The 15422-nt window shown below is 36.1% G+C and overlaps 1 protein-coding gene across 2 annotated transcripts in view; it reads right to left on the bottom strand.

The window, feature by feature from the left end:
• The window catches only part of LOC125653761 (muscle M-line assembly protein unc-89-like), a 41409-nt gene extending 27773 nt beyond the window's left edge, over positions 1-13636 (bottom strand). For both annotated transcript variants that reach the window (XM_048883360.2, XM_048883361.2), the window contains exons 1-3: positions 13327-13636; positions 7339-7516; positions 6794-6874 (exon numbers count right to left, since the gene is read on the bottom strand). In XM_048883360.2, the coding sequence (XP_048739317.2) occupies positions 6794-6874; positions 7339-7510 (253 nt within the window). In that variant the 5' untranslated portion in view covers positions 7511-7516; positions 13327-13636. The remainder of the gene's footprint in view (positions 1-6793; positions 6875-7338; positions 7517-13326) is intronic.
• Between the last annotated feature and the right edge of the window lie 1786 nt (positions 13637-15422).

Here is a 15422-nt window from a genome sequence, read left to right as displayed (position 1 = left end):
ACAAAAAAATAATACAGCTACATTCTTATTTCATCATCTTTCTTTGTTACTAAGATAATTATATTATTTGAAGAATTAACAATCAAATATAAGATTGAACCTATAATTCTAGAAGGGTGGAATTACCTTAAAAACACAAAATCTAGGAATGTAAGTTTAGGATTTCAATGTAAAAACAATATGTTTGTGAAACATTGATGCCCCCGTATGGCCAACAAGAGTTCAACAATTTTGATACGACAAGTTTTGTCACATGGAATACACATGTGAAAAATGAAAGCACCAACACCAATCATTCAAGTTATGGGCTAGTTTTCAAAACTAGGTCAAACTCCAAGGAAGGTCATGGGGTGAAACTTCTGCTACCTTGTCATAAGGAATACGCATGTGAATATGAGAGCGCAAAGTCATGGTTTTGCAGACATAAACTATCTGCCCCAGAGCCTCAGTCTAGGGGGAGGCTTTGCCTAAACATTGAATCTTTTACCAGAGGTGGATTTCGCCTATGCCACACGAGTAAATAATGAAGGATTATTTTTCTCACATTTTACCTACAGTTTAGCGCTCAAATTCAGGAGCTTTGAGAAAATTATCAAAATCCTCATTTGATCTTTAATGTAAAAACTAATTATAGACAGCCAGAAAGAGCGTACCCAATGCTGTCCACCAGAAAGCTATATCAAAATTAAGTGTACATAAAACAACACAAAATAGTTTACTTCACCTTGTAACCTAATCAGAATAACAAGATGTGTTAGGGAAACACTGATACCCCGCATTACAACATGGTGGAAATGTATGACATACATTTCGGTTGAGCATCACTGAAGAGACATTATTTGTCGAAATGCGCATCTGATGCATCAAAATTGGTACCGTATAAGTTTTACATTATGACCCCTGGGTCGAGGCCTCTGCTGGTGGACTAATAGTCCCCGAGGGTCTCTACAGCCCAGTAGCTAAGTACTTCGTTACTAGCTTGAAAATACGGATGTATATTTAATTGCTGTTATAAAATTTAGAAATTCATTTCAAAATTAAGGATTATCTCCCTCATACATAGCTCTTATCCTTAGACGAATTTGACTCCACTTTTTTTGGCACGCTGTTTTTGGCTATAATAGCTCTAAAACTTCATTGTTATTTCGGATTTCAAACATTTCGGTTGAGCATCACTGAAGAGACATTATTTGTCGAAATGCACATCTGATGCATCAAAATTGGTACCGTATAAGTTTTACATACAGTAGTAGCTTTTTTAACATTTCCAAAACCAAGGTCAAAGGTCAATGTCACAAGGTTAACAAATCTGGTATGGTTGGAAAGGTCTTATCACAAGAAACGCATATACTAAACATAAAGCAGTACCTCTTATGATTTGAAAGATATGGCTTACATTCGAATTTTCTAAAAGTAGTTCACAGGGCAATTTTTAGGTCACCAGGTCAAAGAATTTGGTGTCAATGGAAAGGTAGTGTCACAAGGAATATACATACCAAATGAAGATGTGAACAAGGTTATAGATTTAGAAAATTTCCAAAAATAGGCCAAAGGTCAATGTGACAAGGTCAACAAATCTGGTATCGGTGGAAAGGTCAATGTCACAATGTCAACATATCTGGTAACGTTGGAAAGGTCTTATAAGAAAAGCATGTGCTAAATATAAAAGCAGTATCTCTTACGATTTGAAAGATATGGCTTACATTGGAACCTTATATAAGTAAGTCAAAGGTCAATGTTAAGATCATCAGATCAAAGATATTGGTGTCAATGGAAAGTTCTTGCCACAAAGTATACACATACCAATTATGGAAGGTCTACCTCTTATAGTGTAAAAGACATGACCAAGGTTAAAGATGTTTGCTTGAAAAAAAGACAGGCCAAAACCTATAAATAACACACACACACCAGATTCCGAGGGCATGACAAAGTGAAATTCTTTTTACCTAGCACTTAGCTATAAGTGTGTTTTATACTGTATATCTCTGTTTACAAGAGGCCCACAGGCCTTATCGGTTACCTGAATATTAGTCAAAAAGTATCACTACTCCCACGGGCAATGAAATCTAGAAACAAATTCCTGTTCTGAATATCTAAGGTAAATTCTAATGTTCAGCAACAGCATGAAACAAGATGTGTTCTTAAAACTTCACTGCCCTAAAAAGTGCATACACTGAAGAAAGGCTTTAAATAATAGATGTATTAACATTAAAACACCAATAGATATGACAAATTTGGACCCATCCTAAAGTCATAACCCCTACCCAGGGGATCAATTTTGGTAGAGACTTTCCTGCTCTACAACACTATGCATTTAGTTTTTCTTACACGTGTGTGGTTCTTGAGAAGAAAGATTTTTGAAAATTGGTCAATTTTGGACAGTTGTTGCCCTGACCCTAGGGCCCCAGGAGTGCTGGAGTCCTGAAATTTACAATTTATGTTCCCCGTGTCTCAATGATGATTCATACCAAATTTGAAAAGAAATGGAATGGTAGTTATTAAGAAGTTAAAAATGTTCAATTGTTAACGCACGTCGGACGATGAACGACACACGAAGACGGACGACAACCATGCAATTGCAATAGTAAACTGAGATTACTCGGGTGACCTAATAAAGTTTGTATGAGGCATTTCCTATAATTTATTTAGCTAAACATGAAGATAGGTGGATGGAGAAGACATAGAACCTATGGATGAAATGCAGGCATGATTAACGCTGACAGACACACGATAACACAACGAGGCATAAAACATGACTAGCATGCATATGCAGTATGAAAAACTTTGACTGGACACATTTCTACTGGGTGATAATTGCAGATGATTCAATGCTTGTGTAAATATCATCTGGTTGTCATTACCCTACAGTTTCCCAAACTCCAGTTCCAAAAACAGCCGAGTTGATATGCATTTCTGTAAGAGTGTATTCAGTTATTTTATTCATGTAGTCACCTCTGCCATCAAACAATGCAGCATTCCATGTCAATAACTCGGTATGCCATTGTCATTTGCCAGCATTATTATTGATAACAGATTCAAAACATTGATAGGGGTGTTCATAAAATGTCATATGCAAATCTGTCAACACATTCACCGCCCTCAAAATTCTCATAACAAACCAGTCTCTACATTCACCATCCTCAAAATTGTCATATCAAACCAATCTACATATTCACTGCCCTCAAAATTGTCATATCAAACCAGTCTACATATTCACCGCCCTCAAAATTCTCAAAACAAACCAGTCTACATATTCACTGCCCTCAAAATCTCAAAACAGACCAGTCTCTACATTCACCGTCCTCAAAATTGTCATAACAAAATGGAAAATCTAAGTATTGGTTTTAAGGTAGCTCACTACATAAAAAATTATACCTTTTATGAAACTATGTCATAAGATGCCGATTCAATTGTTTCTGTGAAAATACTTGTATCTATCGATATAGCTTAGTGGCTAAGGTACAGGGTTACTGAAAATTTACAGATCCCAAATCTTAATCTGCCAGTGTCTTTTGTGTTATCTAATGAAATAAATTTTTGAAAATCATGTTTTTCTTCTCTAAAATTGCATATATTTTGCCATTTTGACAAATGTACTTGTTGCATATCAAATCTTTCATGATTAAATCATTTTATGCTGATTTGATAAACTCTTTCTAGGTGTAGCGAGCCACCTATCTATAGAGCACCTATATCATACTGTGGTGAATATTGCATTCCTTTCTACACTTGGTGACTTTCTTTAGTATAATACATGTAGAAAGTCTACAAGTATTTTGTAAACATCTTTCCTGCAGCTCATGTAAACAAAATTAATAGTACATGAACGAGGGAGAATCTAGAAGAAAAAATAACAGAGAAATGGCAGTTTGCTTAGCATTAGATGACAGATAGGCACAATATAATTTTCTTGAAATTTCCACCATCATCTCCCCCCACCCCCTCCTACAAAAATAAGGGGGGGGGGGGTGGTCAACACCCCCTTTAGTTCTATCATCTATTAAATAGTCTTAATCTTGATTTAGGTGAGTAGTGAAATCAAAATCTACATATCAACCATGTTTTACTTCAGTAAGCATGTACAAAGATGCCGACATTTAGATATTTGACCATAGTTTACCATTTTCTGCCAAAATTTGAGTCGGGCAAATGTACAATAATGATAATATCCATAAATACACTAAATATGCTGTTGCGTTTTCAATGTTCAGAAACAAGCCATGCAATGACAACATATCTGGTACTCTAAAGCAAGTGGAATCATGTAAATACATCCATTGTACATTATTGTGTGACCATATAGTACGACAGTCCATGTACTCGATCAAAATTCCTCCACATCTCACTGTCTGTATTTACTTCAATTTAACTCATGCCCCCATTGCTATTCTAAATCTGAGCACCACTTGTATCCTGGACTCATTAGCTCAACTACATGTATTTCTGAGGTTTTACAGGTTTAAAAATTGCTTCAATTATGCAACTTTTTTGCATAATATTTTTAACGTGTTGTTTTAGAAAAGCTCACAATTCCAAATCTTTAAGCATCAGGAACTGTTATTTCACTGAATTCTACTGGGATGATGAAAATTAATATAACAGGTATTTTTCTTTAAATCAGTACTCAATATACAGATCAATGTTAACAAAGACCTCCACAAGTGCAAAAAATCTTCACACCTTGTTAATTCAATCAATGTGCACTGTAATTACCAATTTCTCATTGCATCTTAAATAACAGCGAGCTTTTGCTCGCTCTAATGATTCAAATTTGAGTCACATGATTTGCTCTTCATCAGTTGAAAAATTATCAGTATTACCCACAATGCTTCTGGAAAAATGTCCCTGTAGTATATATGGACAACCCATAGATAATACAAATAAGTAGTCTGGAAAGTACCATCAATGTTTTTAAATTCTAGACAAGCTTTTTCATACCTTTGTACGTTTGTTGTGGATAATTGCTTGGTTTGAAAGAAAAAATAGCAGCTAATAATGACATCACAATGCACCGTTTACGATGACCTTGTTATATATCCCGGGTTAAATGCCTAAAGTTGTTTTGCAACATGTTAGGTGTCTTTGCTCATCTCAAAGGTCACACCATAAAACATATTACTTTGCATATATCAATTTAAGATTTTGAAGTTTTCAATGAGGAGAAAAATATTTCCAATCATCCTTCAAACTATTGCTTAATGAATTTAATGCTGATGTCTAAGGGAAAAGGATATTATTTTTCAATTCTTTTGGGTTTTTTTTAAAAACCTCAGAAAGAAAGCCAAATTACAAAGAATCTCTCTATATGTAAAATTGCACTTTTTTATTTATTGAAATTCACAAAGACAAGTAGTGGTTGTTGCACAAAATTAGATGAATTTAAAGGGGTGTTTTTTTTCAACGGCAGTCAACTCATGAAAAAAAAATATCACTATATGCAGTCATACATAATCAGAGACATTCATCATCACTTGTTGAGCTGGTAATGACTGTTCAGCACACTTATTGTCAGTCACTTGTGTACATACATTCACTTCATGTCTACTTCGGAGTTTTGTACATTCAAACAGTGTCATAAACCCATACAACAGAGGGAAAAAACGATAAACCCATCTTCCCCGTCCTATTAATGCTCGCTACAAAGAGAAACACAATAACCATTTGTCTTCTGTCTGGGTCAAAACACTGCCAATTCTAACGAACTATAACACTCTCTACATGCTGACTCAGTGGAGAGCTGCCCTCTCGGGTTGTGGCAGCGGCTTGGGATCGTAACCAATACGTTCGTGAACAGTTCGATTATCCAAATGAGATATCGGATGAATTCCAGATGTGGTCGGAGTTTGGCATTGATCCGACAACAGTCGTTGCTTCGTTTGTTCGTTTTCCTTCTCTTTTTTCATGTCATGGTATTCCTGCATGTCCTGTAGTTTCAGTTCAATCCGAGTTGGATCTCGTCGAATCATAATGTACACAGAAAATAGTTTGTTACAAATCACGTCGCTGTGAGTGCTCCCTCGCCGATTTTCACAATTCACACCGGAAATACAATTAGACAAGAAAACGGAGGAAAAATCGACTTTTCATGGACGACAAAATTATTTCCGTATTCTTATCGGTTGAAGTATTCATTAATCATTGTTTTATGATCTGATTTTATTTTTAGAGCTCTGATTATATCAGGACATTCAGACTATCTAAATACATGTAGATGCGAGTAACAATTTATAATATGGCATTAAATGTTGGCATTATGGAAAACTAGGCTCCTTATAAGAACAATTATAACCCCACTATGAAATGTACCTCACAATATCGCAATGGCCTTTCTAAAAATATAATCAATTTAAGTTACTCATGCATAGTTTTAAAAAGTAGCGGGTTTTTTGTTGTTGTTTTTTTGTTTTTGTTTTTTTTTTTTTTTTTTTAATTTGTATTTTATTTAGTTGTTGTTCAAAATAAAGTATAGTAAAATTGCCATATTTCTTAAAAGTTTTTTTTTTTTTTAACTTGCATGTGCCATGTAAAGAAGGCTCCAATTGATAAAGTCTGAGAAGAATTAGTTCATGAATATCATTGCAATACTGACCCTGTTCTGATTGTTACTAAAGACTTACCTATTGTAATTCTGATCCTGTACTGTTTGTTACTAGAGACTTGTCCATTGTAATACTGACCCTGTACTGATTGTTACTAGATACTTACCTCTTGTAATACTGACCCTGTACTGATTGTTACTAGAGACTTGTCCATTGTAATACTGATCATATCCTGATTTTTACTAGAGACTTACCCCGGAACGAGGTGCTGGAGGACTGGACAGAGCTGAACTTCTCCACGTCACTCGTGTCTGCTGGTTTAGATTTGGGATCATCTGAAAGTAAAATCAGATAAAATAGATGAATGCCAAATTATTATAGATATTTTTGTATTGATGAAATTCAAGATGTTTTCTTTTCATTTTTTTTAAAAGTCCCTGTATCCGCTAATGAAATTTGCTATGTAAGGATCTGGCGACATCCCCTTCCACGTGACTGTGAGCGCGTAAAAATAATCTTAGTTGGTTGTTCAGAAATCTCAAGCTTTACCTTTATATCGTATATAACTTCCCGAAATGTTACGATAGACTAAATTTTCGGGAAGATATTATGCTTCACAGAGAATTTTGCATGTTATATATTTTGTTTTAGGGGAGTAGGGATTATAGGATCATATTGTGTTGTGACAGCTGCTGATCATAATGTAGCAGAGTGTGGGAGCGGATCCAATATCAATATTTCATCAGATTGTGTTTTATGTCTTTTTCGGATAAATTAAAAAAAACCACTAAATATTTACCGAGTATAGCCAGGTTACAGGATGTGGATGTTGATCCGTATTTATCGGCAACTTCCACCCTCCATTCTCCAGCGTCCTTGACCCCTGTGTCGTGGATCTTGAGTTTATATACATGGACCTCTTCCTCCGAATCTGACGAACCCTCCAGCACCCCTGCTTTCACCACAGACATTTTGCTCTGCAATGAATCCACAGTGAAAAATAATGTAAATCACTAGCTTTGAAGCTAAAAACGAGTTTACTATTGGTTTCAAGATACTTTTTATTAGAAAAAGTTAGATTAGTAGATACTGGAGCTCGTCTCAGATTTATGGCCTTATACAGCCTGTTCTATATTAAATCATTTGAACTCAGCTGTAGCTATATCAGATTTATGGCCTTATACAGCCTGTTCTATATTAAATCATTTGAACTCAGCTGTAGCTAAAGTAAGGCACACTGACCTCAAACTGACCTCAGATTTAGCACAGACTATAAAATAGTAATATAAGTCGATACTGTGCGGCTGCGGGATCGTAGCTCTCTGGGAACAATTGAAGATTTATAGATCTACAATTTACAGCGCACCTGTTTCTGCGCATGATCCGGGGCTTGTATACCACTTTCTTTTCACATCTTCACCTCAAAATTTGAACATGAAAAAATATTTTTTTTCCATAACAGTGGCTGATTTAAGGGGGGGGGGGCACTCCCCCCCCCCCCCCTAAAATTTATGTAAATCACGGTATCCTGTTTAGAAAAATGTACTAAACGATAAAAGAAGCAATAATTTCTTCCACTCCCGGAGAAGTAAATGACAAAATCTTTTGATTTCTTGAATTACTTTATTGGGAGAACTTAATTTTTTCGAAAACCCCTTTAAAATTTGCTTCATTTTATTAATTTCACCTTATAAAAATGATAGAAAATAGTACAAATGGCTAAATAGGAGACATATTTCAAGCCTTATAAAATCTATAAAGTCCAGGAGCTTCCGGGGGCATGGGCCCCCACCTCAAGGCGCCCCCAGATCCCCTGCCTTATAAAGTGCCCCCCCCCCCCCCCCGTAACTGCAATTCCTGGATCCGCCCCTGCATAACACTTGTGTCAATACTTTCAGAAAAAGCTTTCATTTTCAGTAGTTCTGCTTTAACCGCAGACTTAATTACACCTCTCTAGTGCATTGATACGAGTGTTATGGAGAAATAGAAAATGGAAACGGTACCTTCTTATCAGAATGGTATCAATTTTTTCTCTTTAGAGGAGGAGAATTCGCAAATTCTACAGGGTCATAGCTAAATGGTCACACTTTCAAAAGTACTGGGGTCCAAGCGTATATATTTGTTTTTATCACTTTTTGATTATTTTGTTTTTTAAATGTTAAGCTTACTTAAAGACGTTCGAACGCGAGGTTTGGGGTTTATCAAATTTTGTGAAAGTCTATTTTCTAATTTCTGCTTTGAATAATAAAGACAAGAAAAGTAGCGACCATTGTATAGTTCTTGTTATCGAGCTACGGGGCAGTGTGTTAAATTTTATCTTTTGCGCTTAAAATCTACGTATAATATCAAATATTCGCATCAACTTGTTTTATCTCTTAATGTCAAAGACAATAGAAGGAATTCGTGAATTCGTATCAATAATTACATTTTAAAAATCAATGCACACTCAGTAAGAGAGAGAGAGAGAGAGAGAGAGAGAGAGAGAGAGAGAGAGAGAGAGAGAGAGAGAGTCACAGAGACAGAGAGAGAGAGAGAGAGAGTCACAGTCAGAGAGAGAGAGAGAGAGAGAGTCACAGTCAGAGAGAGAAAGAGAGTCACAGTCAGAGAGAGAGAGAGAGAGAGAGAGAGAGACAGATAGACAGACAGACAGAGAGAGAGTCACAGTCAGAGAGAGAGAGAGAGAGAGAGAGAGAGAGAGAGAGAGAGAGAGAGAGAGAGTCACAGTCAGAGAGAGAGAGTCACAGTCAGAGAGAGAGAAAGTCAGTCAGAGAGAGAGAGAGAGAGAGAGAGAGAGAGAGAGAGAGAGAGAGTCACAGTCAGAGAGAGAGAGTCACAGTCAGAGAGAGAGAGAGAAAGTCAGAGAGAGAGAGAGAGAGAGAGAGAGAGAGAGAGAGAGAGAGAGTCACAGAGAGAGAGAGAGAGAGTCACACACACACACACACACACACACACACACACACACAGAGAGAGTCACAGAGAGAGAGATCTACCCACTGAATGATGAAAGTGAAACAGGTTAATATATTTAAAACACAGAAAAAAATCATCAGATTTGGTATGTGCTTTTTATTAAAGTTTTGGGACTATTTTGGGGTGTTTATATGGCAATTTGGATTTAAAATTTTTAATTGATATATAAAAGTTTGAAGTACGAGGGTATGAAAATAAAGCAAGCATAAATGATATCAGGTGTTGGGTTTTAATGGATTGCAGAAACCAGAAGTGCATAAGAAATGTTGTTAACATATATTAGGCACGTAGCATCGCTTTTTCGAGGAGGGAGAGGGAGCAGCCGAAAGAGGAGCTGATTTCACAAAAATTCTAAGATAAACTCTCATACTGTAGATTCCTACGCGAGCACTTATCATCGCGAAATGATTACTGTAGGTCAAATCACGTGACTGTGAATCCGCACGTTGTCTGTTGATCAAGAGTTATTTTATATATTTTACCAACAGAAACATAAAAGCGAGTAATTTTATTTCACGACCGATGCTTCTCGCGAAATTATGCAATGATAAACTCCCCCCGTGTACTTAGGAACCTACAGTACGTCTTCCTTTGGCCGATTCTCAAAATCCTAAATCGGGGGGGGGGGGGGGGGGGGGGGTTGTGTTAAAGGGGACATGGAAAACCTAAATGACAATAAACAAAGTTCGCCAAATTTTCAAATTCTTACATCGTGCGGGGACAGTGTTTGTATATCAATACTTGGGTTGATTTCAAAAGTTTAAGCAATACTTTTTTTTTTTTTAAACAACAACAAAAAACAAGAGATCCACAGGTCTTATCGGTCATCTGAGTATTAGGTATAAGCATCACTAGGCCCAAGGCCTATGAAATCGAGAGAGAAATCAACAAAAGCACATGTAAAACTTTTAAGAACACATCTTTCTTGAATGCCCTCAGAAGTGTCGACAGTGATGGAAGGTTGTACATGATATATGTAACATCAACACGATATGACTAATTTGGACCCATCCTAGAGTCAATACCCTGGGGTTGCGAAATTTAAAAGTTTGGTACATCCTTTTCTGCTTTTCCTAAATATGTGTTTAGATTTTGTACCATGTCAGCAAACTTCAAGAAGTATTTCAAATGATAAAGACAATATAATCATTATGATAATTTTGGCTCAACCCTGGAACCAAACCCTTACCCCCTAGAATCATAAAATTTACAGTTTTGGTAAAGGACTACCTACTCCTTCTAACTATCTATGTAGTTTCAATCTAGTATCAATAAGGTATTACGGATATGTTTTACACATATACATTGTATATATATCAAGTTTGGCCCGCCCTGGGGTCAGAACCTCTACCCTGGGGATCATGAAAATTACAATTTTGGTTAAGGAGCGCCTGTTCTTTTTATATATCCATTTAGTTTTAAACTAGTATCAATAGCACTAATGAAGATGTTTTTAAAATGCTTTACACATAAACGCTATGTACCAAGTTCGGCACCTCCCTGGGGTCAGAACCCCTACCCCGGGGGTCATGAAATTTACAATTTTGGTAGAGGTCCACCTGATCTACATCACTTTGTGTTTAGTTTTTCTTACACATGTGCGGTTATAGAGAAGAAGATTTTTGAAAATTGGTCAATTTTTGACTGTTTTTGCACCGCCCCTCAGATCCCAGGGGGTAGGAGGCCTGAAATTTACAATTCACATCGCCCTTGTCCTAAATATGCTTCATACTAAATTTGAAAAGAATTTGAATGTTAGTTATCAAGAAGTTTAAAATGTTCAATTTTTAACGCACGACGGACGACAACCGATTGCAATAGGTCACCTGAGTTTACTCAAGTAACCTACAAGGGGGGGGGGGGGGGTCACACAATATATCTGCCTTTGCGTATAAAACTTGCTAACTTTGTATGTAAAGCTAACCGGAAATGAACGTTGTCAAAAAGGGGCGCCCTCCCCCTCCCCCGGCCCATATGATTCTACCTGCCTGCATATTAGAAATATAAAATAGAATGTGTTGATACCCGCACTTTCTAACACCACCACGAATAGATCCGCCGCTCGTGTGGCCGATAATTGATATGCACAGACATCGTGGATCTAAATTGATGCAACTACCGTATGAAGCAGTGATACATACAATTTATTGTGATTATACAGATACAGTGTGATAACTCGTGTGTTCGTCTCCGTCAAGGACAGAATGCCTTGCCCTTCCTAGCAGAACTATATTTGACACAGTGCCGATCTGAACTTCAACTCTGCTCAAAATTTCACATTAGGACTTTTCAAAGGTTCAAATTTTGAAGACTAATTAATGATAAAAAAATTATACTTCTATACCGATACACGGTTGGAGTGACTGAGAAATGAATACATATGTACATATAAAACATATGTCAGTAACTTGCACGTAACCAACACACGTGTTCTATTTTTGCCGAACAGTATATTGATGAAGAAAATTTGTGGGCGTTTTATTGTGATACCAGACTGGGTTATGCGCTTAATTACGCAGTTGGAATAACTCTTTTCTATTTGCGATGAAAATATTATCAAACATCCTCGTAACAGCCTTCAGGAAAGTATGTTGATATTTATGAATGGTTGAGCAAACAGTAGGAACATATTTTTTCAAACCGATTGTTTGATCTGTGTACGCCAAGGTTCAAATCCCCGTGAACGACTAATTGGGTATTGAATTTTGCTACTTTAGTGCCCCGCCTTGGTTGGGTTTTTTTTGGGGGGGGGGGGTTCGGTTTTTATTTATTTATTTTTTTTATTTTTTTTTTTTTAAAGAGCAAGTTTCAAGTACATAAAAACAAACAAATAAACAATAACGAATACATAATAAGAACAACTAACCAATAAATCGGTCATAAGTCCCGGCCTTGTATCTTTCTCATCATGCCTAGCAAACTTTACAACAACCAATTTGTATATTAGTTTTTTTAATATAGGTTATACCTACATATATTATATCTCCAATATTTCTGCCTTCGATATCTTTATCATTTATAATGTTAGCCAGTTCCTCATAAATGCGCTGCAGTTGTGAATAATGCTCGTATGAATCTTGATAAATATAATGCGTCTATTTAACGATTGGAAATTCCAACAGAAATGAAAGTAAAATGTTAGAATAAGATATAAATTTCATTTTTGAAAATATCTGACATGTGAGGATATGAAATGCAACATTTCACACCGGCACACTTTTCATGAAGCACGTTAGCGCTCTATGAAGTATGCAGCCATGAAGCGTCACAGTTCATACCCTCATGTATTTTCAAAAATTAAAAAATAAAAATAAAGAGAGAAATTTATTTCTTCAGTAAATATGATATATTAATGGTTAATATTTCATATTTCATTCATGACATTGGAATGGAACGAATTTTAAAGAACTATGCAGGCAATATTCAAGTTATAAAAATGCAAGCTTGCAAAAAATATCTTTGATATGCTCGATCTCAGAAGAGGGGTGGATTGGGTGGGGTGGGGCCACTATTCTAAAACGCCACCTAGGCCGATGAGATGATTTCTTGTAATATGCATTTAAATCATGACTGGAAAGTAATTAAATTCAAATATATGAATAAAATTTTAATTACATGTATTTTGCTATCTGTTTTCAATATTCAAAATTAGAAGACATTTTCGTTATCACTTGGGCATATTAGCAATTAGCACTCGTGATATATTTAGATATTGAAACTGACTAAAATATACATCTGCGATTAATCAATGCATGCAACATATTGTATAAACAGCATGAAAATTATCTTAATTACCGAGTCTTAGCAGCTCACTCACCTAATTTGAATTCACGAAGAGAAGTCAGTTCATGTTTCTGTGTTAATGAAGAAAACAGAAGATTAAAATCCAAAGAAACCAGAATAAAGATTCACACCCCCGAAGTCCGTGGCTTAACGATGGAAGACAGAGCAGAGGGGATATAATTGGCAGAGCAAAATCAGAAAGTGTGTTGTCTAATTATGAACATGTGTCGTAGAGAGATCCCCGTATGTAAGTGCTTCTACCTTTCCCAATCGTAACATTGGTCAAGGTGAGAGAGAAATAGTTTTGCCTCCGTGTGGTGCATCTGAATATCGTTACGTACGTGATTCTGATTAATCGCATTCTAGTAAATGTTTTTCTCTGTCTGTGCTCAGTGCTTATGGGAAATGTCCTTATGACTTGTGATTTATCAACTGACAAGTTTTACAGAAATAAAATGACTTTACAATACTTTTCGAAAAGTGTACAGCGTTCGTATGAACGTTTCCATAAATAATTATTTTATAACTGATAGAAGACAAAAATTATTGTTTTAATAATTACTATCGAATGTAATATATACAAATAAAAAGAACCTTTGCTAATACATTTTCTAACCAACAGGTGGTCATGGTACTCTAAATCTGTTAAGTCGCCGTCGATATCGATGCACGTGCATGTCCTTCCAGCAAGGAGTTGGATGTTCTTGGCGTCGACTTAGGAAGGTATTATCATAATCTCAACACGATCGGCATTTCGTTTTGTTATCAGTTGTTTCTAATTAACGAGTGCTCCAAACAGATTCTCCGACAATCGCAGGGTGATCAAAATATCATAAAGGCATCTTGTAAATCATGGAGCGGTGATTTATCTGGGGTAAAAAAAAAAGTCGATGGTGGCTCACTACACCCAGAAATACATGTAGTTTCTCAAATCAGTCCGAATTGATTTAATTATAAAAGATATGATGATATACAATAAGTATATATGCCAAAGAGGCAAACAATATACAAATTTGGATAAAAACACGATTTTCAACAACAAAAATTATTTCAACAAATATGAATAAAAGACTCTGGGGGATTTGAACTCGAGATCTGCGGTTCACCAGCCCAATGCTTTAACCATAGAGCTACGATGATAGACAAACAAATCGATCGACACAAATAATGTCACAAAACCTTTAAATCGCCTTTTTGTGACGTGGTGTCATTCAGATTATAAGCTTTTGTGTAGTGAGCTACCTTAACAGGCATGGGTTGTCAATAACAGACCTTATACACTTTTCACATATCTGTATGTAAAGTAACTTTTGCCCCCACCCCGGCCCCATCCCCATAAAAAACTTATTATTATGATCACTAGGTACAGGAGTATGACATCACAAAAACTAAAAAAAATTTTTACTTACACTAAGATTGAAAACCGCTCACCAACATGGACACTTGGATATTCAGTGTAGCTGCATGATTTCAATGTGATAATGAGACAGAGAGGGGGGTGCTTACTCTTCAATAAATTCAATATTTTCACCGATTTTTCTCATTAAAGAAAAAAATGATTCCTAAACGTGTGTTCAATTCAGAAGATGTTCGTCAGAGTGATGTAGATATTCTCCAAGCATTGGTCTGAGACATCAATGTCGTCAAAACGCTTTCTTTTAGGCACTTTCCAATTATCATTATATAAGAGCTATTTTCTGTAACCATATAAATGATGTGGGGAAGTATGGAAATTGCCGCATCACATCGTTACATTCATGTATTTGTATTAGATATGAAATTACCGAAGTAAATAAAGAGATTCAATCAGAGTTATCGACCTTGCCCTATTCATACAAGATCCAATGCATTTCTTTTCGATGTCTTCATCTGTAGTAATGATAGCCATTTCCTCATGAATGCGATGCAGATGTGAAACGTGTGCGTATGAATCTTGATAAATATAGCATCTATTATCACAGCCGGGGATTCCTACAGAAATGAAAGCATCTTCTATCTCATGTAAATTTTATTTTTAAGGGTATGAACTATCTAGAACGCCTCACACCGGCACACAATGCCATACTAATGCGCTTCATTAACTGTATGCTGGTGTAAAGATCATGCCCTCGTGTATTTCAAAAAAATGAA

The sequence above is a fragment of the Ostrea edulis genome, chromosome 7 (genome assembly GCF_947568905.1).
Source record: "Ostrea edulis chromosome 7, xbOstEdul1.1, whole genome shotgun sequence".
In the NCBI taxonomy this organism is placed as follows: Eukaryota; Metazoa; Mollusca; class Bivalvia; order Ostreida; family Ostreidae; genus Ostrea; species Ostrea edulis.
Note: the sequence above shows the minus strand (reverse complement) of the source record. Positions and strands in the feature narration are given on the sequence as shown.